A 27476-nucleotide genomic window follows, 5' to 3' on the forward strand; every position below is an offset into this window, starting at 1 on the left:
GAAGTCAGTGCCTCAGTCATGTAGTCCATCATGGAAGACAGATTTGCATATTCTTCCCAGACTGCACACACCTAAATGGTGATCTCTCCCTATAGAGTGACGATATCCCCCTAACCTTGTCTAGAAGCCTCTCACCTCTGCCAGGTCAGTCTTCTCTGCTCCGGGCTGAAGAGATGCAAAAACATCGAAACAGCTGTCCTCGGCTGAGAGACTGTACCTGGTAAAATCCCATATCATTGCAAGCAAAGGCCTCTGGGAAAGTCGGGCATGATGTTAAAGGGAGCACCCTCTATTGGGCTGCATGACTGAGGCTCTGTTTTCCTAATTACATCATGGAAGACACACTTGGACATCCTCAGGGAGTGCCCTTTATTGGACTGCATGACAGGCACTGACTTCCTAATTACATCATGGAAGACAGATTTGCATATTCTTCCCATGTTCCCTTGCACAGTGAAGCGCTAATGGCTTAATAAGACTCCACACACCTAAGTGGTGATTTCTCCCCATGGAGTGATGATATCTCCCTAACTTCTGTAGTGCAAATTCTTTCTTCTGATTGCACCAAAGTTGTAGTCATGTGACTGTCGTGTTCCATTCATTCAGAGGGCAATATGTTAATTGACCCATAGAGAAATGGGAAGGTGCACTAACAAGTTCATAATGTCCTACTGGTAGTGGCACCACCAAAGGTGTGTGTAGCCCTGAAAGCTGAGTCCTGGTGATGTCCTGACCAGATCCCAGGTAACCATGGCTTGCAAACACTGCGGTGTACAGATGCCAAAAGTTTGCTTTTTCTCATCATCCTTAGTATTGTTCATTATATGGATGCCTACACCAACTAATGGAATGGACAAAGTCAATTATTTTCCATTTGTAAAATTGATTAAATCGTAACATTAGACTTTTTTGTTTCTTTAGGCTCCGGTCTGTGCGCTCTTTACTAATGGAATAACACAAGAATCCAGTTACCTTCTCAAGACATTCCCACCTGGACTAAAAGGATTTGTAGAAATTATCCAAAATGAGGTTGTTGCGGAGACACAATGGGCCCCTCAAACTTGCTATGGTGGGTGTCGTGTTTGTAATATTTGTATTCATTATGCACAAAGACGTTGGCAATGGCAGCAAAGATGATCCCTGGTTAAAGAACATTGTTGAAAGAAAGGATCAGGTGCTTGATATGATGATGGGAGCCGTGAACAATATAAGAGACTCTATGCCAAAACTTCAGATCAATGCTCCTGTACAGCTAGAGGAACCAGAAGAGAAAGTCAAGTCTTGTCTTCCTGGCTATTACACCCCAGCGGAGCTAAAGTCCTTTATGGAAAGACCACCACAAGATCCTAATAGCCCTGGCGCTGATGGAAAAGCCTTTAAAAAAGATAAGTGGTCGCCTGAAGAGACCAAGCAGAAAGATGATGGCTTCAACAAACATTGCTTCAATGCCTATGCAAGCGACAGAATCTCACTTCACAGATCTCTGGGACCTGACACCCGTCCTCCAGAGTAAGTGCCCTGTATATAGAACTGACAACTGAAAGAGATTTGCTGAAAGAAAAATGGACTTTTCTAGGAAGTCTATACGTTGTGTAAAGTAAGACAGTAATTGTCGCACCCAAATAGTTTCACGGGTTATATGACATCACATCTATTTTTTACAGTAATTAAAGATGACCTACAATTAATATAGGTTAATTCTGACAGATGTGAACACTTGATTCATCCACCTCCTTCCCCACACCAACATTGTTGCCTTATGACTTGTCTTGCTCATTTCACTATGAATCAAGGGAAAGAAAAAAATGTATGCTATAAAGTGTATCAACATTATTACTAGTCTACATTCAGTATTCACAGTGTCTTTATGCAATAAAACAGGCACCTATAAATTAGATTGAAAGCGATAAAACTAGGTGGCTATGGGAATTTGTCAAACTATCGTTATAACTGATTTCAGGAAACTGACGCAGTTACTATATAGACAAGTATAATATTGGTGCATTTGTGTATTCGCCCGACCATGAAGCTGTTTATTGATGTAGCAGTGTTCAACTTGGCACTTTTCAGTTTTCATACTGATATGTTAGGTCATCGGTATCTCATTTGCGAGGGTCAGACTCCGCTGCAGTGGACTGGAGACACAGGCTGCTCCAGTTCTGGTCATTGGCATGGAGCTGCAGTTTCCCAAAACTAGCACTAATGAGTGCATGCTCAGCTTCTATTACTTAAAGGGATTCTATCATTAAAATCACATTTTTTTTCTTGATCTCACAAAGGAAGGCTATTTTTCTCCTACCTTTAGATTTCTTCTCTGCGCCACCGGTCGGTAGAAATCCCGGTTTTTGTCTGTATGCAAATGAGTTCTCTTGCAGCACTAGGGGAGGTCCCCAGTGCTCAAACGGCACTGGGGGCGTTGCCAATGCTGCGAGAGAAATCTACAGCGCTGCCTCCATCTTCTTCAGGAACGGCCTCTCTGCGCGTCTTCTTCCGGAACTGGATTCAAATGTCTACGCATGCGCAGTCGGCTCTGCCGTTGGACCTTGGGTAGAGCCAACTGCATATACCTGCCTGGTGTAAGTGGCCATTTTCTTGTGGCCGCTTACACAGTAAGCTGGGGTAAGCAGCCACAAAAAAATGGCCACGCGCAAGTGCAAGCGGCTCTGCCCAAGTCCCGATGGCAGAGCCGACTGCGCATGCATAGAAGTTTGACCCCCAGCGCTGGAATAAGATGCGCAGAGACACTGATCCTGAAGAAGGAAGCGGCGGCACTGGAGATTTATCTCTCAGCATTGGGGACGCCCCCAGTGCTGAGGGAGATCTAATTTGCATACAGACTAAAAACGGGATTTCTACCGAACAGCGGTGCAGAGAAGACCTCTAAAGGTAGGAGAAGAGTAGCCTTTCTTAAGGCTATTCCTACATGTGATCGAGAGAAAAAAAAATGTGGTTTTAATGATAGAATCCCTTTAAATGGGTTCAGCCTGCACCTCCTCTGATGATCTGTGCAGAGTCTGTGTGTTGGACCCCCCACAGATAACCTACTGATGACCTATCCTGTGTGCCAGAAAACATCTATTAATACATTAATAACACTGTGACACAGTGTTGACTTTCTTCAGTGTGAAAAAGTTGCGCTATCATGCAGAAGAAAGCCAAGTTAAACACTGCTACATACATGAGCATAGACGCGCCTATATTACAGCTGTAATGTGGCCGCTTTTTAGTGCCCATACAGTCCTTTGGGAATAATACAGGCACAGAAATTTGGCCTTTGGCTGGCTTCACACACCCGTTATATAGCTGTGTTTTAATATCCATATTACAGTGCCAAAACTGGCCCCATTCCAACATGCAGTTTAAGTTAAAGGATGTTTGTCCCTAGGTGTCTCCTCAGTTTCATCATTGTGTCCTTAAGTTGTCAGTATGGTCTAGTTTTCATGAAGTATTTGGTACTCAAGACCTGTAGGCAGTGCCGCACCTCCCATGAGGCGACCTGAAGCGAGCGCTTCAGGCGGCACTATGCCAGGGCCTCAGGGAGGGAGGCATTTTTGCTAACCTAAGCCAGTCCAGGACAAGCTGTCCTGGACTGGCTTATCACTGAGCGGTGGTTTGGGGAGGCAACTGGAGCAGCGCTGCTCCGGCAGCCTCCCCTCACGCTCAGGCAGAGAGCAGGCAGTCTCCGGGCCTACTCTCTGCCGGCGAACGGGGCTAAGTCCCGCCCCTTCACTCGGCCACGCCCTCGATCCACCCGGCCACGCCCCCGATCCGCCCCCTTTTCCGACAGGGGGGGGGGCGGCTTTCTGCAGTTAGCTCGGGCGGCGAAAGGGGAAGGTTCGTCCCTGCCTGTAGGCCCCACACCACTACTGATTGACAGGTTTCTTCCTATGCACTGAACTAGGGAGAAAGCTGTCAATCAGTTTGACTCCTGCGCATGTATTGACAACTAAGGGACACCTTTCCTAATTCAGGGTGTAATACCACATAACACTATGTTGCAGCTTGTTAAATTTTAGTCTAGGGAATTTATATAACTCCCGACAAATCCTTTGTGACTGCTTGAACTGTGTACAGTTTATACATTTACAATGGAATAATCCCCATTTCAGGGAGTGCCCCTGACTCATTTGTCAGAGACTTGTCAATGGCTGGCTTAATGTTTCTGTATCTTGAAAAGGGTTTGACTTTTATTTTTCATAATGAAAGTAAATGCCATATACCGGATTGCGTTTCGCTTCCCTGCCTACCAGACGCCAGTTATACTGATTCTAAGACGTTTTGGGGCCCCCTCCGAGACATGGGCCTTGGTGCAACTACTAGTCTGTAGCCCCTAAGGCTACGCTCTTGTCTCTTTTTGGACTGTGGTCTTGGAGATGCCACATTTCCAGTTAACAGCTGTTGTCACATACACATCCTATTGATGGAAGTCTCCAGGTGTAAGGTGAAGCTCAGGACACCCACATTGTGTTATGCCAAGGGGATATTAATGGTGTTGTAATGTAAAGTTCAGCAATGGCTTACAAGCTGGTTACGAGGAGAATTACTTTTTCTCTTTCAGTCTTTACCACCATGTGAATGGTACACGTATAACTTTAAAACCAACTTTTTTTACATTGGTTACTGTTAAAATTACTAAATCTTCTGGGCAGCGAAGCTTTTTTCCAGTAGGCAGACAATTTTAGGAAGGGAAATTCTTTTTCAGACACTGTGAGTGTGACCCCCATCGACCTTTTGCTGAATGTGACTTTTTAAAGGCGGTAGTTTTTCTATATTTGTGTACTTCCCTTTTATGTAAAAATATTTTTTTACATCTTGGCAAGTTTTGTGCTGTCCAAAGAAATAGGCCAAAACTTGTAGGTTGGTGGGGACTCTCCACTTGGACACCCACCGATCAGCGCATGCACCAATCTAGTCATTTCAATAAGAGTGCTGGAGATAGCTAAACTTCAATTCTTGGATATCCCCAGGGGCGTAACATGAGGAGGTGCAGGGGGTGCAGTCGCACCAGGGCCCAGGAGCCTTAGGGGGACCATAAGCACTGGCATCAGTATTGAGATTGCAGCTTCCATCTGGCTTAAGCCAAGGAGGCCCACAGGTTACCCCTAACCACACTAAGGTGGATTAAACTCTTTAGCACCCATAACCATCACTATCAAGAATTCACTGTAGAGATGAGGTAGGGGGGCCCCGGACAAAAGATTGCATTGGGGCCTAGAAAACTTTAGTTACGCCACTGGAGATCCCTCCAGCACTTTACTGTAACATCTAGAGCGGTGCGTGTGCTGCCAACCAACACTCCCTTCAGAATTGGAGGGGGGGGGGGGAAGCTCCCTTATTCTCCTAATTGTTAGGATTCTGACAATTCAGTTATGTCCTTGTACATAGGGAATACGATGCTCAATTGGAAAACCCCCTTTAATAACTACTGAAGACTTGGATAAGATGGGGAAGGCACCTTTACAACAGTAGTTTTCATGAATACTCCCTTCCAACTATTGGCCTGTATAAAGAGAGCACAATTTAGCCAAGAAGCAAGATTTTTTTATTGGCTCTTCAGAACTCTTATGCAGCCCCAAAAATCATTGTTTGTTGGCAGCACATTTGCCTTCATTAATAAGGAAAGTTCTGGACACATAATATAACCTGCATGAGGATTACCGATTACTTGCTGCCTCTACTGTTTGTATTGTGTGAAGGCCTTTTTATACAAGCACCTGATCTAAAAGGACCCGAACACCATAAACCCAGATAAGACTTTGTATTCGCCTCTTAGCCAAGTCCAATTCAATTCAGCTGCCATAAAGCGCATGCTGTACACTTTGCGGTATCTTCAATATGGCCACTTCAGGGTGAATAGTAAGAATAAATGACTGCAATACATTTTATATAGGTTTTACTAAATAGCAGAACTTACAAAGCCTGTTTGTTAGGGCTCTGTACAGACATTAAACATTATATATATATATATATATATATATATATATATATATATATATATATATATATATATTCAGACAATTCCAGATCTACATGTTCTCTCTCCATTTCTGGCATTGTTTCTTCAATCCTGTCGAAATGGTGTTGAAACATGGGGAAGCCTCTGTTTCATGTTGACTGGTGTATTAGGACTGGCTTGGTTTCAATGTTCAGTTTGGAGTGAGTACAGTAGCACTCTCGGCATCTGGTGAATAGCCCTCAGCCCCCTCCCTGTATAGCCCTGGGACTGGCGTGCCTGGCATATAAAATAGGAGAGCATTGACTATGGCCTGACATCACAATCTCCTGTAAATGCACCCAGTGAGTTTGCCACCCGGCTTTCATTTGGATCTTATAACTGCACTTTTACATGCTACAGTGGGTCATCGGGCCGCATTTAACAATTGCTGTATCTGTGGGAGCTTTTCTCCAGTAGCTGAAAGATTTGGGAAAGCTCATATTCCACAGCGGGTGTCTGTCCTTGCCTTGGCAGGTGTGTCTGTGACAATGGAGGCAAAAAGTAAGATCCCTGCGGGTGCAAGAATGCCTTTCAATAAAGCAAATGAGAGAATAAAGGGCCTAAACCAATTTAAATTGACGTGGGGAAGTCACCCCCTCTTTAGCAATTTCCCTTTCGAAAACTGGAAAAAAAAAATCCTCAAAACTGTAACAGCTGTCTCCATGGCTGGTCAGCAAGCGGAATAAAAGGAGCATCATTGTTCCTGTTGAAGGCAGCAGGAAAACCTGAGCTCTCATGTGGAACATTTCCCTTGTTTGAAGTCAGGATTGAGGTATGTGGCCTGTAAAAGAATCATTCACCCTGGTGTTGAAAAGCTAGGAACAAGTCTGTGCAATGTGGCCGCCCAACAGAGGACAGTACAAACCCTTCATTGGGACTTTTTTCTTTCCTATAACGTTTCAGGAGTTGGGAGCAGTGTCCTATGTTATTGATACAATCTCAAGAGGGGATAACTAAATGGTCAACGTAAATCTAAAACGTTCTTAACAATATTTTGGTTTTTTTGCCTATTTAGGTGCATTGAACAGAAATTCAAGCGCTGTCCTCCATTGCCAACCACCAGTGTCATTATAGTATTCCATAATGAGGCCTGGTCAACCCTCTTGCGAACCGTGTACAGTGTATTACACACCTCGCCCGCCATTCTTCTGAAGGAGGTTATTCTAGTAGATGATGCCAGTGTTGATGGTGAGTGACATCTTCTGTAAATCCTATAAGTACGCTGCTTACTCACTCCTCCAGCAGAGCACATCCACTCAGGTTCATGGACGTTGACAGATCAGTACATGAGCTGTAATGTACTGTTTGAATGGATCATGGCTTCATGTGCAGGCCATAGGTAAGGAATAGAGATGAGCGAGTAGTATTCGATCGAGTAGGTATTCGATTGAATACTACAATATTCGAAATACTTGTACTCGATCGAGTACCACTCGCTATTCGAATGGAAAAGTTCGATTCGGAACCAGCATTGATTGGCCGAATGCTATACAGTCAGCCAATCAACACTGGTTCTTCTCCTACTTTTAGAAGTCTTCTCCGTGCAGCTTCCCTGCGGCGTCTTCCGGCTCTGAATTCACTCTGCCAGGCATCGGGCCTGGGCAGAGTCGACTGCGCTTGTCCACTTGTAGTGCGGACATGCGCATTCGGCTCTGCCCAGGACCTATGCCTGGCAGAGTGAATTCAGAGCCGGAAGATGCCGCGGGGACCAAGAATCTCTGCTGTAACCTGGCTGGAGAGGTTACTTTGCAGAGTTGATGTCTCTGCATGGTTATAAAAGGAAGCGGAACATCCCTTTAATAAAGTTAGTGCGTCTATAAATAGTATAACTGAGCGTTGTGGCACACCTGGACCGCAGACTCTGTTTTTTGCCTGATGCCCTACATTGAGTCACACTTTTACTCCAAAATTTTGGCACAATTTGCCGTTTTTTTTTTATTTTTCATATTAAAGGCGTCCCCATTTCCAGCAAATTTTACCTCCTGCTAGAAGTCCCGAATTGTGAACAAAGTTGGCAGGTTTTATATGACCTTTTAAAGAGTACCTGCCAACTCTTGACATTCAGAAAGTTTTAGGGAAAAAGAAAATGAGATATATAACCAGTGGTTGAACAATGCAAATAATGTAATCCTTGCTGCTCACATGTGTTTGAGGTATACATTGTAAAATAAACTACAGTATGTGTCCTGTATCTCGCTGCATGCGGAGTTAGTGATGTATAATAAATGAAAGAACCTGCAGGAAACGTCACAAAATAATAAAGCCATCATATCCAGCATTGATGCTCTGGAGGTCCCTGGCGGCCATTGCTGACACTTCCTGCAGTGATCACTTGCTGCACAGGAGACGACCACGGCCATTCACTTGGCTCAGCAGTGATGTGGAATGATCACCTGTATGTACAACCTGTCACTGCTGCAGGAAACATCAACAGACAGTCAGAGCCACAGGTGGTGCGGGATTTTACAGGTCAATAATGGTTGGTTTGTTGTTCAATAATATTATCTGCAGGTTCTCTCTTATTAGACTTGACAACAACTTTAAAAATAGGTCAGTAAGAAACTTTTACCAGATACTCTTACACCTCTTATTAGACGGCTAATTCACAAGCATATAGTGTGTGTGATATATCTAAATAAATATAAATACTATACTCGAGTATAATCCGACCCGAATATAAGCCGAGGCCCCTAATTTTACCACAAAAAACTGGGAAAACTTATTGACTCGAGTATAAGCCTAGGGGGGGAAATGCAGCAGCTACTGGAAAATTTTAAAAATTAAAATGGTCGGAGTTTTTGAGTGCAGTAGTTGTTGGGGAAGGGGATGGGGGGTGTTTTGGTTGTCTGTCTGCCCCTTCCCTGAGCTTGAGGACTGCTTCCCCCCCACTTGGAATTCATCCTGGCTGAATATAGGGTATCTGCAGTGCTCCTATTAACACCTTCCTGACGGAACAGGAGCACTGCAGATCCCCTATATTCAGTAGACCGGGCACTTTCAGACACAGGGATACCTAATGTGTTTGTGTGTCACAGTCATTTTCTACTTTTGTGTCTATTCTAGGGAAAGGAGGGATTTAGAACTTTTAATTTTTTTATTTAAAGCTTTTTTTTTTTTTTCCCCCCCCACTATTTTATGGGAGAATCTATACATTGATATTGCTGCTGGTCGTAGAGCTCCCCCCCCCCCCCAATAAGAAAAAAAATAAAAAAAAATTGATCACTCGTCTATAAGCCGAGGAGGGCTATTTAAGCACAAAAACTGTGCTGAAAAATTCGGCTTATACTTCAGTATATATGGTATATACCGGGTGTCCCAAAAAAATGTATACATATTTTAGCAGCTGATAACTCAATTATTTATTCTTTCTTTACAGACTGAACCCATTAACCCATTTTAGAATAAATTTCCTTTCTTCAAAGTCAAGTCTGTATGCCATCACTCGGTTTAATGGGTTCAGTCTGTAAAGAAAGAAAAAATAATTGAGTTATCAGCTGCTACAACGTGTATACATTTTTTTGGGATACCCTGTATATAACACTGCCTTTGTAAGACCCTTTTAATCAGAGTAAAAACATACATTTATGGCCACAAACCTATCGAGCAATGTAGAGATGATCAGTCATCTTTATGGATATGCAAATCAACCTGCATCTGCACCAGAGTTGGACCAGATTTGCCTACAGAAGCCGCAAGTGTTTCTGCCCTCCACTAGAATCCATAATTAATATTTTCAGCCGCTGTCTGGCAAATCAAGCTCAGTCTACAATGCACAGGGAGGATGATCTGCATGAACGTAAAAAGACTGGTACTTCAGCATTTTTTCATCATGTTCAGGCCACACTAAAATGTTTCTGCTCCTGTCAAAGCATCTATTGGTTTAGAAAGCATTTTGGGCCTCCGATTCCTTCTTAATAAGCCACATCTGGTACGTGTTGCAGTGGTCCGTTGGAGAGAACCCGAAGGCTGAGAGTAGTAGTACTTGATCTGGCGTTGGCATTGGGGCTAGATGACTCAACCAAGTTCATCTACCTCTACTCCTGGAATGATGCAGAGCTAAGGGGGCTTGCTGTGTACATGGTGGTGGTAGTATTTCTCCCAGGACTTGTCCCAATGGTCTTGAGCCCCCCCTGAGTCTGATGGTTGTTGCAGTGCCCATGATGGTGATGCAGGAATGCAATTTCATAGGCTGCAGAAAAACTGATAGCAAATTTCTTTCCTTGAAGCAAAGCCATAAGACCACCAATAGCGTTTAATAATTGAGGTAAAGTTCTTGTTATAAAATGTTAGGCACTCTGTATACAAAGTGCTAGTACCATAGGCATGGATTGCAGTGTTCAGGGGGATGCTATAATGTGAAAGTATTCAAAGATGGTTTTCCCCTTGAATGTTCTTGTTGAGCCTTGATTCAAATTTTTTTGTCTGGTTTGTAAAAGAGTACCTAACAAAAAATACTCTTCAGGCCAAAAAAAGACCTGAATGGCCTGAGGTTTTTTCATGCGTCAGCCAACCCAAACCCTTCATTTGCTGTTTTACTTCTTCAAGTTTACAAACACGCTTGAAATCTATTCTGTAAATCCTTTAGATCCCATCTAACCATTTAAGCTAATTGCCTCAAGTTAATTTCCATAAGTGGTGATAGTATCGCCTAAACATAGGCCATAAGCTGATATTTCTAACCACATAATTGTAGCTACACTTAAGGCCCTTTCGTTTTTCACAAAACCATATTAACATTTAATTTCCTGTTCACCTGTAACTTGACAGAAGGAAGGGAATGAGCAGGTGATACGTATAGATTTACCGCTCTGTCAGTAGCTTCCTTCTTCCCTGGTCTTTGTATTTCTTGTGGTTAGAACAATAATTATAATGGAACCATGTGTCTGTTTTTGAGGCACTAATAAATTTGTCACAATTTTAGTAAACATTAACCATCTAAACAGGAAGGTGTTCTTTTCTGTAGTCCTTGGTAGAGAAGCTTATATATATATATATATATATATATATATATATATATATATATATATATATATTATACACTCACCGGCCACTTTATTAGGTACACCATGCTAGTAACGGGTTGGACCCCCTTTTGCCTTCAGAACTGCCTCAATTCTTCGTGGCGTAGATTCAACAAGGTGCTGGAAGCATTCCTCAGAGATTTTGGTCCATATTGACATGATGGCATCACACAGTTGCCGCAGATTTGTCGGCTGCACATCCATTATGCGAATCTCCCGTTCCACCACATCCCAAAGATGCTCTATTGGATTGAGATCTGGTGACTGTGGAGGCCATTGGAGTACAGTGAACTCATTGTCATGTTCAAGAAACCAGTCTGAGATGATTCCAGCTTTATGACATGGTGCATTATCCTGCTGAAAGTAGCCATCAGATGTTGGGTACATTGTGGTCATAAAGGGATGGACATGGTCAGCAACAATACTCAGGTAGGCTTTGGCGTTGCAACGATGCTCAATTGGTACCAAGGGGCCCAAAGAGTGCCAAGAAAATATTCCCCACACCATGACACCACCACCACCAGCCTGAACCGTTGATACAAGGCAGGATGGATCCATGCTTTCATGTTGTTGACGCCAAATTCTGACCCTACCATCCGAATGTCGCAGCAGAAATCGAGACTCATCAGACCAGGCAACGTTTTTCCAATCTTCAATTGTCCAATTTCGATGAGCTTGTGCAAATTGTAGCCTCAGTTTCCTGTTCTTAGCTGAAAGGAGTGGCACCCGGTGTGGTCTTCTGCTGCTGTAGCCCATCTGCCTCAAAGTTCGACGTACTGTACGTTCAGAGATGCTCTTCTGGCTACCTTGGTTGTAACGGGTGGCTATTTGAGTCACTGTTGCCTTTCTATCAGCTCGAACCAGTCTGGCCATTCTCCTCTGACCTCTGGCGTCAACAACGCATTTCCGCCCACAGAACTGCCGCTCACTGGATGTTTTTTCTTTTTCGGACCATTCTCTGTAAACCCTAGAGATGGTTGTGCGTGAAAATCCCAGTAGATCAGCAGTTTCTGAAATACTCAGACCAGCCCTTCTGGCACCAACAACCATGCCACGTTCAAAGGCACTCAAATCACCTTTCTTCCCCATACTGATGCTCGGTTTGAACTGCAGGAGATTGTCTTGACCATGTCTACATGCCTAAATGCACTGAGTTGCCGCCATGTGATTGGCTGATTAGAAATTAAGTGTTAACGAGCAGTTGGACAGGTGTACCTAATAAAGTGGCCGGTGAGTGTGTGTGTGTGTATGTATGTATGTATGTATATATATATATATATATCTCATATTACAGCAAGGAGTGCCAAAATTCTACTGTAGAAAACCTCAGCCATGGACACCACACTATACTATTGGTTATGGAAGAGGATATACTTATTTATTATTATTATTATTATTATTATTATTATTATTTATTATTATTATTCTATTTTATTATTTTTTTCTCCAGTCCAAAACTCCAGCCATTCCTAAGCTAAGTAGTATCCTGCTCCTTGGTTATCTGTAGATTTCTTTGCAGCAGTCTCATTTTACAGCACACTGAGGATCATAGATCACATGTAAATGTAGATACGATACAGAATTTACCAGTCACTATAGGTGATTTTACAGCTTCACTATTCCCTTCCATTCCCTTCTCAATACCTATGCCTAGAAAACTACCATAGAAGTGAGTAGGGTCTGCTCCAGGCCATAGATCTATGTCCCATGGTCCATGATCTCCAGGTAGTGGGACGTGTCAGACTTTTTTTAGGTTTAGTGGCAAGAGTTGGCAATGCAGAATTTTTTGAAAAATTAAAAAATCAAACAAACAACTAATATATATATATATATATATATATATATATATATATATATATATATATATATATATCTCTTCTGAATAAAAAAAAAATCTCCAAAAATTCTTGAAAAATGTAAGCATAAAAGATTTGTAATTTGCTTAGGAAACCTTGCTTCAACATTTAGAAGACAGTAACAGATCGGGTTATCTCACCTTGGTAATGAAGTGAATGACTCCGCTAGGTCTGCCAGGGCCTCTCTGACAAGTCGAGTTTATCTAGCAGCCAATGTACCTGAGATGATTAAAGGGATAGTGTTTCCAGAATTAGATTGTGACAAAAGACTTCATTTTGTAATTTTTCTTCTCTGCTGAATGTAATGAACAGAAAGCATTTTGTCTTCAGATGGATTTAATTTTATTTAGTACTTACATTTGTAAATTCCATTGAAGGGAAGACGATACTGAGATAATTGTCTTCTATGCACAAATGTACTTGGGTATCCTTCCTATGGTTAGAGAACGTCAGCTTCTTATTTCTAGGCTGTAAGTGTTCCGTCTTATTGTACCTGTGGTGACATTTTATAGTTTGTGATGTTTGTAGGCACGATTTATATGGCTTGTATATAATAATCTTGTGTTTTTTGTTTTTTCAATCTGCAGACTATTTGAAGGAGGAGCTGGATAACTACGTAAAGTCCTTACAGATTGTAAAAGTTGTGCGACAGCCGGAGAGGAAAGGCTTAATCACTGCACGGTTGTTGGGTGCCAGCGTTGCTACTGGCGAGGTGCTGACCTTCCTGGATGCCCATTGTGAGTAAATTGCATCATCTACTCATCGTTGTCATGTTCTAGCAGTTTAATACAATGCCTTTTCTTATAAATCCACTGACAAGTATTTGCTTATATAAAGTACCTTTTTTTTTATCTTGCTGTGTAGAATCCTGAATAAGTTCTGGTTACTGTGGCTCACCTGATGAAAAAAACATTATCCTAATTATTTTATTAAGTTATAATTTAATAATGTATTCCGTATTCTATTCAGTTGTAAGGGTGACACCTGAGGTTGGGGCCTCTTGTGGCATAAACGCCACGGTTTACGGAAAAAAACATAGCGTTTTACAGTTACTATATAGTGGATGGGATTCTAGTGCATCCCATCCCCACAGTACAGGAAAATGCGTGCAACGGACATGCTGCGATTCCCAAAACATATTGTATTGGTATTGGAAATCACAGCATGTCAATTATACCTATGGAAACGCTGGCAGTTTCCCTATAGTTATAATGGAGGCAGAAAGTCCGCAGTACTTCTGTAAAAAAGTGTGGCGGGAGAAACCCACAATGTGTTGCAGCGCTTTTTTGCTGCGGACAGCTTCATGGGTCCTTAGCCTTAGGCTGGGTTCACACTGGGTATTCTGGAGCAGAATTTGACGTGGAGGCTGCCTCAGATTCCGGTCCAAAAAAATGGGTAGCCACGACTGGATGCCACGGCACTCCGCTCCGGATTAGGCCCAAATGAACAGACCTAGTCGGGAGGGAGTGTCTTCAGGCAGACGTCCGTGGCTGCACCGACCGCGGCATCCGCCTGAAGAATGAGCATGTCGCTTCTTTGTTCTGGGAGCCCAAACAGACCTCTCCTGGAAAAAAGAACTGACCGGCTCCCATTGATTTCAATGAGAGATGTTTTTTGGCCAGGATTTTAAGCTGGATTCTGCCTCAAAATCCTGACCAAAATACCCCATGTGAACCCAGCCTTAAATGGGCTTGATTAACTGTTTAAAAACGGCCCACTCTTGAGGGGGTGTACTGGTTTTGGAGAGAGTGTTTTTAACCTAAGGATAGGTCCTCTGCGTTGGATCAGAGGGGTTTGAGATCTAGCCCCTATAGTGTTACCATAATCCCTCACTACCTGGTCATATACGTAGTAGAATGGTACGCTCTTGTTCTAGTTGAAAGGGTGTGGGTTTTTTTTTGGTTTTTTTTTAAATTTCTTGGTAACCATTTGAAGTGGCCCTTAGGGCCGACATAAATCTGCTGTACACATAAAAGGGCCATGTATGTCACAGTGTAGGGTTTTATGTGTCGCCAAACTAATAGTAATTGAGTCAATATTTGTCTGCAGGTGAACACCGCACTATTACAAGTACTTGTGTAAGGGGGGGGGGGGTTATTCCATTTATTGCTTTAGGACATAGTATGGGTCTGTACATAGTCCGGATAGTGAAACCGGTTTTTCCTTCCTTTTGTGCTTCCTTGTTCTTTGCTTTGCCCGACAACGTAAGATGGGTTTAGTCACTAATCTCGCCGTTCCGTAGTCAGCAGACGATATTTGATGTCTGACACTTCTCATGTGTAAATCAAAATCCTTTATTAAGAATAAATAAAAATAATACAGGGAGGGAGAAAAAGCATTTATAGGCAAAAAAAGGCAACAGCCGTTTCCAGTCAAGTACGACGCTTTTTCAAGCCAGAAATGCATTTCTGGCTTGAAAAAGCGTCGTACTTGACGCGAAACGGCTGTTGCCTTTTTTTGCCTATAAATGCTTTTTCTCCCTCCCTGTATTATTTTTATTTATTCTTAATAAAGGATTTTGATTTTACACATGAGAAGTGTCAAACATCAAATATCGTCTGCTGACTACGGAACGGTGAGTGCCCACCCCGATCTTTTTCTATTTTTTCTATGGGCTTGTTGATACATATTAGGGGTTGTTGAGCACCACCGTGAGCGGCGTGCAACTGGAATTTTGCCAGATAAAGAGTGTTACAGAAGATTAGAAAACGACCTATGATTAATATTTATACATAGCTGTGCCGTCTGTTTTCTCTCTACTATAAGGACTTAGTCACTAATCTGTCTTATTTCTTCACCGTAATACAGGGGAGTTGCTCTTGGGTAAGACAATAGATAATGATGGCAGAGAGTGAAAATGACACGTTACCGAAAAGCTTCAGCGGTTCTGGGCCACTCCTAGATATTCTGTGAGGTAGATATTAGTCAGTCATGACAGGTTATCTCTATGAATCGGTGAAGTAGGATCAGAATGGCTTCTTTCATTCACATAACATGTATTTATAGTTTTAATATTTGGCTCGGGCTTTTGCATTAAATCCAAACTACTGTGAGCTGAACCGGATCGTATGACCCGCCAACCATCCCATGTGTATACGGTTCTCTCAACTCTTCCTCTATGGCAGATGTTGAAGGAAATGAGAAACCAACTGAAACTGAGCTGCCCGTTCCTTCTGTCTGCGGTGTCTGGCAGGGGCCTTTTCTCCTCTTCCCATTCAGAACATGTATGTACAATTGGACAAGGCGGGCATGCATGTCTATGAAGCAGTCAGAGGGCAGATGCTCCACTTGACCTGGTATAGGCTTGACTTCACTTGACATAATAGATGCTGATAGATGGCGGTATCGGTGTAAAGTCAGTTGGCAATATTGAAATTTTTTTCAGCTTCTGGGTAGAGTAGATGGTGGTTCCAATTTCCAATGTCATTCAAGGCGACTAACAAATGGGCACCACATGAAAAGAAGCTCAGGTGAGGCCATAGATCAAGAAAGAGATTGGTCTGTCATGTACAGAAACTTCCACCATTTTATAACCTGCTATATTGGTGCAACAATTTTGTTCCTCCCACAGGAATACTTTTTCAGGGTTGGAATCAAAGGATAAGGGCTATTAAAATAGGATGTGGAGGGCATATCAGGACCAAGGTTTAGTACTTTCCCCATTCTTTCTCTATGGGACTGCTGGAGATGGCCCTATGCTCAGCTGTCTTCTGTAGTCCCATAGAAGTAGATGGAGAGGCCACATGCATGCATGACCAGTCACTCCATTTATTTGCAAGGGAACACCATTTGGTGATTGGGGTTACCATGATTTGGACCTTGACTGATCAGTGAGATATCCTCTCTCCTGTGGATAGAGGGTAACATGAAATACCAAGACTATCTATATATTTAACCATTTAAAGACTGTAGTCTGGAGTTCCTTCCACATCTTAGATTTAAGTGGTAACCACTGTTGCCTTGCACCACTGGGTCAGATGAGGACATGTGTCCCTGCTTATGTTTTTGGTTTTGTTTCCTCTCACAAAACATACTGACTAATATTAAAGGGATATTCCAGCCTGAAGCATTTATAGTACTAGTGTTCAATCCAAACCATGCTCAGCCGGACATGTAACTTATAACTCCTATGCAAAATCTGTAGTAGGGCCTCTACCTACACTTTGATATGAGTAGTAGTATGTCTTATGTGGCAGAGGAACCTTTGGGGCCCCCTCAGAGTCCAGGGCCATTTAGCGTCTGTTACAGCTACACCCCTGTCTTCAACTATCGTTCATCACTTGAATGACTATGAAGTATCAGAGGACTTGCTCAACTATGGCTCCATTCACACTCCTAGTCACTCATTGAGCAACCCCATTCTGGTAATCGATGGTTGTGGGGTTCAGACCATCCCTCGTAGCATTTTAGATAAATGGTTAATGAAGAGTTAATCCGCTTCCTGTGAGATTGGCCCTGGTATATGTTTGTATAAGATCGAGAGATTAGATTTATGGGCAGTAGTGATGCAGTCGCTGATAAGAGTGCTTGACATGTTCATTGGTGCAGAATGTGTCACCTTTTCCCTTACAAACGGAAGTATATGGCATTCATCTTAGATGAAATGTCTTAAGTGTGCGGCCCTACCATTGCTGGATTTGCAGTTTGCTGCTAACAACTGGTTAATAGTTGTCAGTTGTCACAAACACAGGAGTTAAAGGACATCTGTAAACCATGGCCGGCCAAAATACTGGGCACATAGGTGTTACATCCTTACCAGCCGCCTGTTCTCAGCTATTCAATACTCATGTCCATTCAGCTTTGCTCTCACTCAATGCCCCAACTAACTAAATTGATGGAGGAACATGTCCACTGGCTTAAACTAAAGGCATCTGAAAGTAGTCATTGAAGAGTTAAAGGGACATCTTCAACCATCTTTAGCCATCCAAGACTTAGTGAACCCACATTGCCATGCACATGAAAGTTCACCTCCTAGGTACTGGTATATAGTAGTTAGGACTTGGACGTTATGACAGAAGACTTGATAGTGAGTGTCATTATATCTCCACCCGAAAATAAGGCTATGGAATTTTTTTTATTCTTTTTTTTTTTCCCCTTGTAGTAACCCTTTTTAATATAGTGGTTTTCAGTAGTTCTCCTTTTCCATCATTGCTTCACCGCACTATTTTACAAGTTGATTTATAATGCAATTAGATTTTATCGTATTGTACCGTATTATGCCTAACCTGCCAAAAGACCAAATTGCAGATGAGAAATGGAGAACTTCTGTGTAATTTTTATGTGTTTTTGAGAAACTTCAATTCAGTTTTATGTAATGGCTCTTCCTCCTCTGCATCGGAAGCCGCCTGAATAATATATGTATGTTCTCCTGTTGACAAGTTGTTTTAGATTCATTTTGGCACTTAGAAATGTAAAATTTATCGTGTTCTCACAATTTACGATTCTTAAGAAAATTTAATTTTACTTTGAATATTCTCTAAATGCTGTTTGCGTAGAGAGATGATAGTGAATCTTAATATCTCTATGTGCTCTTATTGTTGAACAGGTGAGTGTTTCCATGGTTGGCTTGAACCTTTGTTATCCCGAATTGCTGAAGACCACACGGCCGTGGTGAGCCCAGATATTACCACTATTGACCTCAACAGTTTTGAATTTTCTAAGCCAGTACAGTATGGAAAGCACCACAGTCGAGGAAACTTTGACTGGAGCTTGACGTTTGGTTGGGAAGCTATTCCAGCCCATGAAAAAGAACGAAGAAAAGATGAGACCTACCCTATTAAGTAAGTGTTGTGATGCTCTACCTCCTGGACATCCTTGGGCACATTACCAGTCGTTGTACAAAAACTTTGTGCTCTACGATAAAATTAGTTGTGGTTATCTAGCTACTGTGGAGCTACAAGTCATGGCATATCGGGAGCTGTAGATGAGAACAACTGAAGAAGGATCCTATAGCACGCTGTATACCGCTGAAACTACGAACATACATATTCATGGTACAGTGTCTGACTTTGCCAGATATGATTCACAAGAATGGTAGAATACAATACTTTATAGATTCTATAGGACTGCATGGTTCAGTAGCTACCTGTTTGTACAGTATTAGGAGCCTGATTGTGTTCTCAGTGACTGGGTGTGAGCTAGTATGGACATAGGTGGGGGAGAAGCCATATGGACAAAAGCTTTGTAGGCTTTAAAGATGGTTCCGTACAGATAAGTATGCAGAAAGCATAACCAGGTTTCTACTGGAATAAGTTAAGTGGGATCCATTACTCACACAGCCCCTTCCTCACAATGGAGCAATCTGCTAAAAGAATCAGTTCATTCCTTCTTCTAGCCTTACCTCCCCAAGGATATCGTGGCATTGTTACCTGCTATCTCTAAAAACTGCTTAGGCAACATTGTGCTGTGTGAGAGCCCCCTACCTACCCATGTGAACATCAGTGCTCTGTGGGGTGTTTTTTTTTTTTTTACTCTTACAACATCCCCTACCTTTACCTATATTTTGGGGGGTCAGGGAAAGTCCCTTTAAGCATCTTGGCATCTTTGTATATGAGAAACTTGTATACATACCTGGTGCATCTGGTGGACACCTATGGAGAACAGAAGGGAGACTAAACACTATTGATGCATATAAGAATTTAGGAGCTGGTCAATCTTTTATTTTTGCCTGGATTTGTGTCTTTAGGAAACCATCTTTTCTGTATCTTTGGATATCCAGAGTGTAGCTTTACATGGCATCTCTATACATGACTAGAACATGAGCATTATCACTATTAGGAACTACAGTATATTAACAGTGAGATGGTCATTACTGTGACTATATCTTTTCAGTACAGTGCTGTATAGCATTCAGGATCTCCAAAGCTACCGTAAAAGAATCTCTTGACTTTATTTGCATACTTCATTAAATTCTTATCTGGCTGACCCAGCTGCCAAAATAGTGACACTCCTTTTAACGTTCTGTTACTTTGACAAATAGCGAATAAGCTGCTTCGAGTTTATAGGTGCTCTGAACTTTACCAATATTGGTTTCTCTAAGGGTCATTTGTGAATAAAGTTCCATCTGTAAAGAATGAATAAATCCCTTCAGTCCTCTAATAATTGTCACTATGCACAAGTCTGCAAGAAGGAAAGGTCTACAAGGAGCTTCATCACTTGGCCAGACTTTGCAACTTTAGTTTGGGTTTCCACACTGTGGGTATAATGTGTCCGATATGGTCATGATATTGTCTATTGAGTCATTTCCCCATATTTCCAAGATGGGGCCGCTCCGTTATGTCTGAACCATTCTATCTGGAAATCCATATTCTGCAGCCAAGTTCTTCGGGATGTTCTTCAGGGACACTTACCTGCCTCTGTTAATTATAATTAATAATTATTGAAAGCAATTTAACATTCAAGGCAGTAATCTAGAGCTGGGTGTTATACGGTACATGGGTCACCTCTTTTGGAGTCAGAGATGATCTATTACTTGTGTCCATAGTTCTGGAAGTAAAGAGACAGAGGGTGGCTCCGGCAGTGTGGCAGAGATGACGTATACACTTGTACTGCCAACAAGCTGTGTTATCTTAGCTAATTACATCACGTTGATTCATTGGTTACACACCCTTTGCCTTCCCTGGCTATAACATCTCTATGACTCTCTGACCTGCTAAGTCTATAAATATAGTTACAAACCATTAGAAAATATTTGAAAAGTGGATGTAAAACCTGAAAATTACATTTGCTGAATTACTTTTCTTTGATATCTAGTTACCAGAATTGTACCAACAATGTGAATGCATCGTTTAGTTTAAGTCCTTGTTGAGGGCACTGCTGTGGGAGTGGGTGCACTTGGCAATTCAGAGTATTTTCTTTATATATGAAGTAGTAGAGCAAATAGTTAAAATCCAAAATACTCCCCAAACCAATAATTGTGCCATATAGGGGCCTTCCATAGGAGCAGAAACATACGTTTTTGGTCACAAACTGATGAATCCATGCAGAGATGATCATCTCTTGTATAGATATCCAGATCAGCCTGCAAGTGCACTGGGGACAGGCCACATTTGGCAGATTTGCCTACAGGCAGTTGCAAGTGCTCCGACTCAGATTCTGAACATCACCCCTTTAGCCATGTTTGACAATTTGAGCCTCTGTATCAGATCTGGTAAGTCGGGACTCACGCGTGCACACCCCAACCCCCCAAATGTACTTACAGATTATTATTATTATTATATATATATTTTTTTTTTAAACATCAAGAGAGTTTCTGCTCCTACAAAAGGCCCCTGTATGGTGGCAGTATTGGTTTGGGAGCCATTTTAGACTGGCAGACTCTTTACAGCCCAATCTTGCTTGACACAATAGAGTATAACCTGACCACAATCTGATAACTTATAACTGAGAAGTTCTGGGTATGGACAAGTTACCACCAAAGCGCTGGAATAGCATGAACTGATCATAATCTACTGCTATACACCCCATATGTAGTGCAGCTGTGCTTAGAATTTGTCATCATTTGGCGTTCTTTGATACTTTGGTATCTGAACCTGAAATTTGCTAAATTTTTGCCTTGTTGGGCATTGCTGTCTTGCTGTTTATATGGATGCTAATGGCTTGACGGCATCTCCCATGGGTAGCCTTCTCTTTTTGTTGGTAAGCTGATATTTTTGGTTAGCGCTTACACAAGTCATATTATTAGTCTACAGTAAAATATTCAGAAATGGAGGATTATGTAGATAATCTGTTTTCCCATAGTCCAACACAGCAGCACAACAGATGGGGTATTCCTGCCCCTGCGTGCAATCAGGACAGGTGGAACTTTTACTCAATCAAAGAACCTCCCCTATAAGAGGTCACCAGACCTCCCCCTCCTCGTGTTAGTTCTAAAGTAGAGATTTCCAAACCCTTCAGAAAATTAACAAGCCAAACATACAGGGAGGGAGCTTTGTGCTGCTGTTTGGACTATGGGAAAACAGATTATCTACATAATCCTCCATTCCCCATACGTCCAACACAGCAGCACAACAGATGGGGAGGTAGCAAGAAATCCCCCCCTAGGGTGGGACTTCCTGACAAACGGATGTCAATACCGAGCGACCGAAGGCAGCCGCCTCCGCGCTAAAATCATCCAACCTATCATGTCTCACAAAAGTTAAGTGAGAACTCCAGGTCGCTGCCGCACAAATCTGGTCCAGGGAGATGGAATATCTCTCCCCACATGTCGTGGCAACTGCACAACTAGAATGTGCCCTTAAAACTCAGGCGGAAGTAGGCCCTGAGTACTGAATGCTTGAGAGATGGCCTCCTTGATCCATCTCGCTAATGTTGCCTTCAAGGCTCTACACCCCTTGTATTTTCTGAAAAGACTTACCAGAAAGGTTTTCTGGGTCGATGGGACTTTTTGGAATAAATCCCGGGAGATATCTTAATTGTACCCTGTCTGGAAGAATAGTAAATACGGCTCAGAGGCTGCTAAAGCCTGCAGTTCTCCAGTACGCTTAGCTGATGTGACGGCTAAGAGGAATTCCACTTTGCAGAAGAGGAACTTTAGTCCTATGTCTTGTAGTGGTTCAAAGGGGGGCCCACAGAGCCCCTGCCGTACCATAGCTAAATCCCATTGGGGGATTAGGACTTGGATTGCGGGTCGGAGCCACCGGCCCCTCTTAAGGATTAACTTACCAACGAATCTTGAGACAATCTTATCCCTAATACGGCTGAAAGGGCAGCTACATGCACTTTTAATGTCACCGGGGTGAGGGCTTTCTCCAGCCCGCTTTACCAAAACTCCAATACCGTCTCCATAACTGGTATTGCACGTTGATTCTCTGTGCATCATTGCTGGTAAATTCTGCCAATCCTCATGTAGCTTCAATTCATAGAATCTGCCCTTGAGCAGGCCAGTGTTGTCCGCATGGCCTGTGACAATCCCCCATGTCCGTATAGGGTGCGGTCAACCTCCAGGCTGTCAGGTTGAACCTCTTCAGGTCCTGGCATAGCCACTTGTTTCGGGTTACCAGGTTGTGAAGAAGTGGAAGCCTCCAGTAATTCCCTCGACTCATCTGTATGAGGTGGGTAAATCATGCCCTTTTTGGCCAGAACGGTATGATGGCAATCACCCATACCTGGTCTTGACTGATCTTGGCCAATACCTTCGAAACCATGGGAAGTGGAGGGAAGATGTATGCCAGCCTGAACCTCCAAGGTATTGATAGGGCATCTACTGCCAAGGGGTTGTCCTCCTGGTAGAGGGAACAGACCCTCTCCACCTTGGCATTGTACTGGGTGGCCATCAGATCCACCTCGGGGAGACCCCTCATCCGAGTCAACTGACGAAAGACCTCCTGGTTGAGGGACCACTCGCCCGACACTGCTTCTCCCCTGCTGAGCTGGTCTGCCAGCACATTCAGATGTCCCCTTATGTGCACCGCACTGAGGTGGCTTAGATCTTCCTCAGCCCAGGAAAAAAATCTGATCTGTTAGCTTGAAGAGGGAGGGGACCTCATCCCTCCCTGCTTGTTCAGGTAGAGGACCACCGTGACATTGTCCGTCCTGACTCTGACCGCCTTGCCGCGTAGATCCTGGGTGAAGTATAGCAGGGTTCAATACACTGCGCAGACTCACGCCAATTCGATGACTGAGCAGTCTCCAGTCGGCTCCATGTCCCTTGTGCCAGGGTCTCCCCAAGGATGCGCTCCTCAGCCATGGAAGGAGGCATCCGTTGTCAACAGGGTCCAGTCGGGCTGGACCGTGGACATCCCGTCCTTCTAGGGACCACCATTGCAGTGATCGACGGGTACTGATGGACAACTGGATAGGCTTCTTCAGCCCTGAGGGGCTGCGGCTCCAAACCTTGAGGATCTCGCTCTGTAGTGGACGCATATGCTCTAGTGCCCATGGAACTGCATCTGCAGCTGCTGACATTAAACCTAGGACCTTCATTGAGGTTCTTACCCGAACCTCCCGCGTATCCGCCAGATGTTGCAACGCCCGACAAATCTACTCCTTCTGACTGTGAGGGAGAGATATCTCCATCCTCTGAGAGTCCACAATGAACCCAAGAACTGGATTCTGGTGGTGGGGACGACTGCCGAGTTTTGACCATTGATCAGCCCGCCTAACTCTTCTAGGAAGGCGATAGTGATCCTTAGGTGGGCCGCGAGAACCTCTGTTGAGTGGGCCTTTAACAGCCAATCGTCTAGGTACGGTATGATGAATATACCTTGGAGCCGAAGAGCTGCAACGACCGGGGCCACGACCTTTGTAAAGGTGTGGGGGGCCGAGGATATTCCGAACGGAAGAGCTGTGAACTGCAGATGACACAGAGTACCGTTCAGCACAACCCCGATCCTCAAGAACCTTCTGTGTGGCGGAAATATCGGGACGTGTAAATATGCGTCCCTTAAATCTAGGGTGACAAACCTGTCTCCTCGGTGCAGAAAAGGTGTCACTGACCTGATAGTTCCCTTCCGGAAACGGGTCTTGAGGACGTATTGGTTGAGAAATCTTAAATCGACCACCATTCTCTGACTCCCGATGTTTTGGGTCCCAAAAACACTGGAGAGTAAAATCCGGTCGATTGCTCTGCCAGGCACTGGCTCTAGAGCGCCTTTGTCCAGGTATCCCTGAACAGCGTTCTCCAGAAGGATCTGCTTTTGAACACAAAACGCGGGTTTACACAAATTTGTCGGGTGGGTGAGATGTGAACTTTATTTTGTAGCTCGAATACACGAGCTGGAGGCCCCATGGGTCCTGAATGTGATGGCTCCATGCCGCCGAGAAGTGGGAAAGTCGACCTTCCACTGGCAAAGCGGATACAAGGGGAGGGGGGAGTAGACGTCAGAAGGTAGTTTCTCCTTCTCAGGCTCTCGGATGGTGTGTCAATCTATACCTCCATAATGGTATCCAGCTCTTTCCAAAAGAGCCTGCCCGGCTCAAACGGAAGTGCGCACAAGTTGTATTTGGAAGTACTATCTGCCCTCCAGGGCTTCATCCACAGGGGGCGTTTTGCGGCCGTGGCTAATGAGATAGCCTTCGCCGCAATCTTCACTTGATACAAACCTGCTTCTGCCAAATAATCCACTGCTACGGAGGTGGAGGATAGGAACGCCAGAAGATCATCACAGGGAACACCTGTATAGATATCTCTACACAGAGTAGATCTATTACCTCGCAGGAACTGAACGACTTCTCCTGTTGAACTCCCACGGAGGCCTGCGCAGATGCTGCAGTATAAATTCGGTGCAGGGAACCCTCTGCACGCCTGTATATCGCCTCCTGGAGATTTGAGCCATCTTCTGATGGCACTAACGTGCGCCTCGATAATTTAGAGACAGCCATATCGACTCTTGGGGGACGACCCCAATGATCAAATTTGTAGTGACGCCGACACAGTAGGCATTAGTCAGGCAGCCCACAGGCAGATGGCACAGATGGAGAAGGCAGATCTAGCCTTCGGGTAGAGTACGAACAGTATAGAACTCTAGACCCGGTGCACTTAACATAAAAGTCTGTTTCCTTACAGACAGCAACACGAAAAAAACTCCCCCCCTTTTTTTTTTTATTTTTTTTTATTTTTTTTAAAGGGACTTGTTCACTCACAAAAGTAGTCTTGGTGCACCTTAGCTTACCTCACCAGAGCTGTGGGAGTTGCTGGATAACTCACTGCCATCTCATAGGCTGCAGTTCCCATTAGCTGCGCTTTAGGGCAGCGGGAAGACCCGGCCAGATAGGTGCGGTAAAGCCATAACAATCGCACAGGGCATCGCAATAGACATGCACAACTATGCACTAAGCATAAAGGGAGCAGAAGCTGACACACAAATTCCATGCCTGTGAACTGTAACACAGCCAGGCACCTACAGGCCACAGTAATAGACATAAGTGCTCACACTATGCACTAAGCATGAAGGGAGCAAAGGCTCCCCCCAAATTCCATGCCTGACTGTAACACAGACAGGCCATTGCAATAGAAATGAGTGCTCACACTATGCACCAAGCATGAAGGGAAGCAAGGCTGCACACAAATTCCATGCCTGACTGTAACACAGACAGGTACATACACACCACTGCAATAGACATAAGTGCTACACTATGCACTATGCATGAATGGAGCAAAGGCTCCACCCAAATTCCATGCCTGACTGTAACACAGACAGGCCATTGCAATAGAAATGAGTGCTCACACTATGCACTAAGCATGAAGGGAAGCAAGGCTCCCACACAAATTCCATGCCTGACTGTAACACAGACAGGCCATTGCAATAGACATAAGTGCTACACTATGCACTAAGCATGAAGGGAAGCAAGGCTCCCACAAAAATTCCATGCCTGACTGTAACACAGACAGGTACATACAGGCCATTGCAATAGACATACAATCGACATAATAGAGTGCCCATAGCAAAAAGTATCAGTGCTTTTAGTTTTCAGAAAACACAGAGGAAAGCTAGGACTCAGCTTACCTTATTGGGCAGTGAATGAGCTGTGCACAGCTGAACCATCAGACATCCTGCAAAGCAGGTAAGACAAAACCTAAATCTTTCTCTCAGAAGGAAAGAAAGAGAAGGAAAGAAAGGGAAAGAAGAAGGAGCTAACCGCCACCTTCTTCAGATCCCGGAGGAGGCCACAGGCCTACTCACCACCTGTCCCTGTCCGCAGGACAGAAAAAAACACGAGGAGGGGGAGGTCTGGTGACCTCTTATAGGGGAGGTTCTTTGATTGAGTAAAAGTTCCACCTGTCCTGATTGCACGCAGGGGCAGGAATACCCCATCTGTTGTGCTGCTGTGTTGGACGTATGGGGAATGGTATATATAGAGACAGATTTCTTCCTTCCTTACAGATAGGAGCTCTTTATTTCCAGGGGCAGAGATTCTCAGGTTGTATTCTCAGATCCTCATAGTTCAACCAGACGCCTGCCTGCAAAAATGTGGCCCAAAGGTTGAAACAATCTGCCAACACATGGGTAGCCCTGGTCAGCGAATACTGAACTGTAATCTATAAATGTACATTCACCTTTTATCCATCTATGATCTAGTATAACATGGCATCAGGGGAGTCCACAAGCTGAAAGCCGCAACGATCACCAAAATTAAGGAGTGACTGCTGTCTGCTTGGGCTAAAATCTGAGGGTTTTTTTGCTTTTCTTAATGCTTTTTCAACAATTGCCATTTATTTATTTGTAATATTTTTTTTCTATTTATTTTTTCCTAGGTCACCAACGTTTGCCGGCGGTCTCTTTTCTATCTCCAAAGCTTACTTTTATCACATTGGATCTTACGATGATCAGATGGAAATCTGGGGAGGAGAGAATGTTGAAATGTCCTTTAGGGTATGTCCTCTGTCCCCACCAGAACACACAAAGTGACACGTCACTAATAATAATCATATTACACCTAAACTGTATATTATACCTATATGTAACATACAGTTGTGGAAGGCTCATTTCACATTTGCAACATAGAGCGATATGTTTTACAATAAAACGGCTGATGGAAGCCAGCATTATAACTCAGTGGGGTTCTGTTGGGTCCAATGACGTCATCATGTGACAGAGCTATCACATGGAGATGTGAACAGTGACCAAGATTAATGCTTTAGTGCAAATAAGAGTATGTGAACCA

At 43.5% G+C, this 27476-nt stretch overlaps 1 protein-coding gene across 1 annotated transcript in view; it reads left to right on the top strand.

Moving 5' to 3' along the window:
- The window catches only part of GALNT6 (polypeptide N-acetylgalactosaminyltransferase 6), a 46971-nt gene that overhangs the window by 15011 nt on the left and 4484 nt on the right, over positions 1–27476 (top strand). The window contains exons 2-6 of the mRNA XM_075265868.1: positions 922–1509; positions 7011–7183; positions 13460–13609; positions 18418–18652; positions 27067–27184. Of these exons, the coding sequence (XP_075121969.1) occupies positions 1025–1509; positions 7011–7183; positions 13460–13609; positions 18418–18652; positions 27067–27184 (1161 nt within the window). The 5' untranslated portion in view covers positions 922–1024. The remainder of the gene's footprint in view (positions 1–921; positions 1510–7010; positions 7184–13459; positions 13610–18417; positions 18653–27066; positions 27185–27476) is intronic.

This window comes from Leptodactylus fuscus, chromosome 2 (assembly GCF_031893055.1).
Source record: "Leptodactylus fuscus isolate aLepFus1 chromosome 2, aLepFus1.hap2, whole genome shotgun sequence".
In the NCBI taxonomy this organism is placed as follows: domain Eukaryota; kingdom Metazoa; phylum Chordata; class Amphibia; order Anura; family Leptodactylidae; genus Leptodactylus; species Leptodactylus fuscus.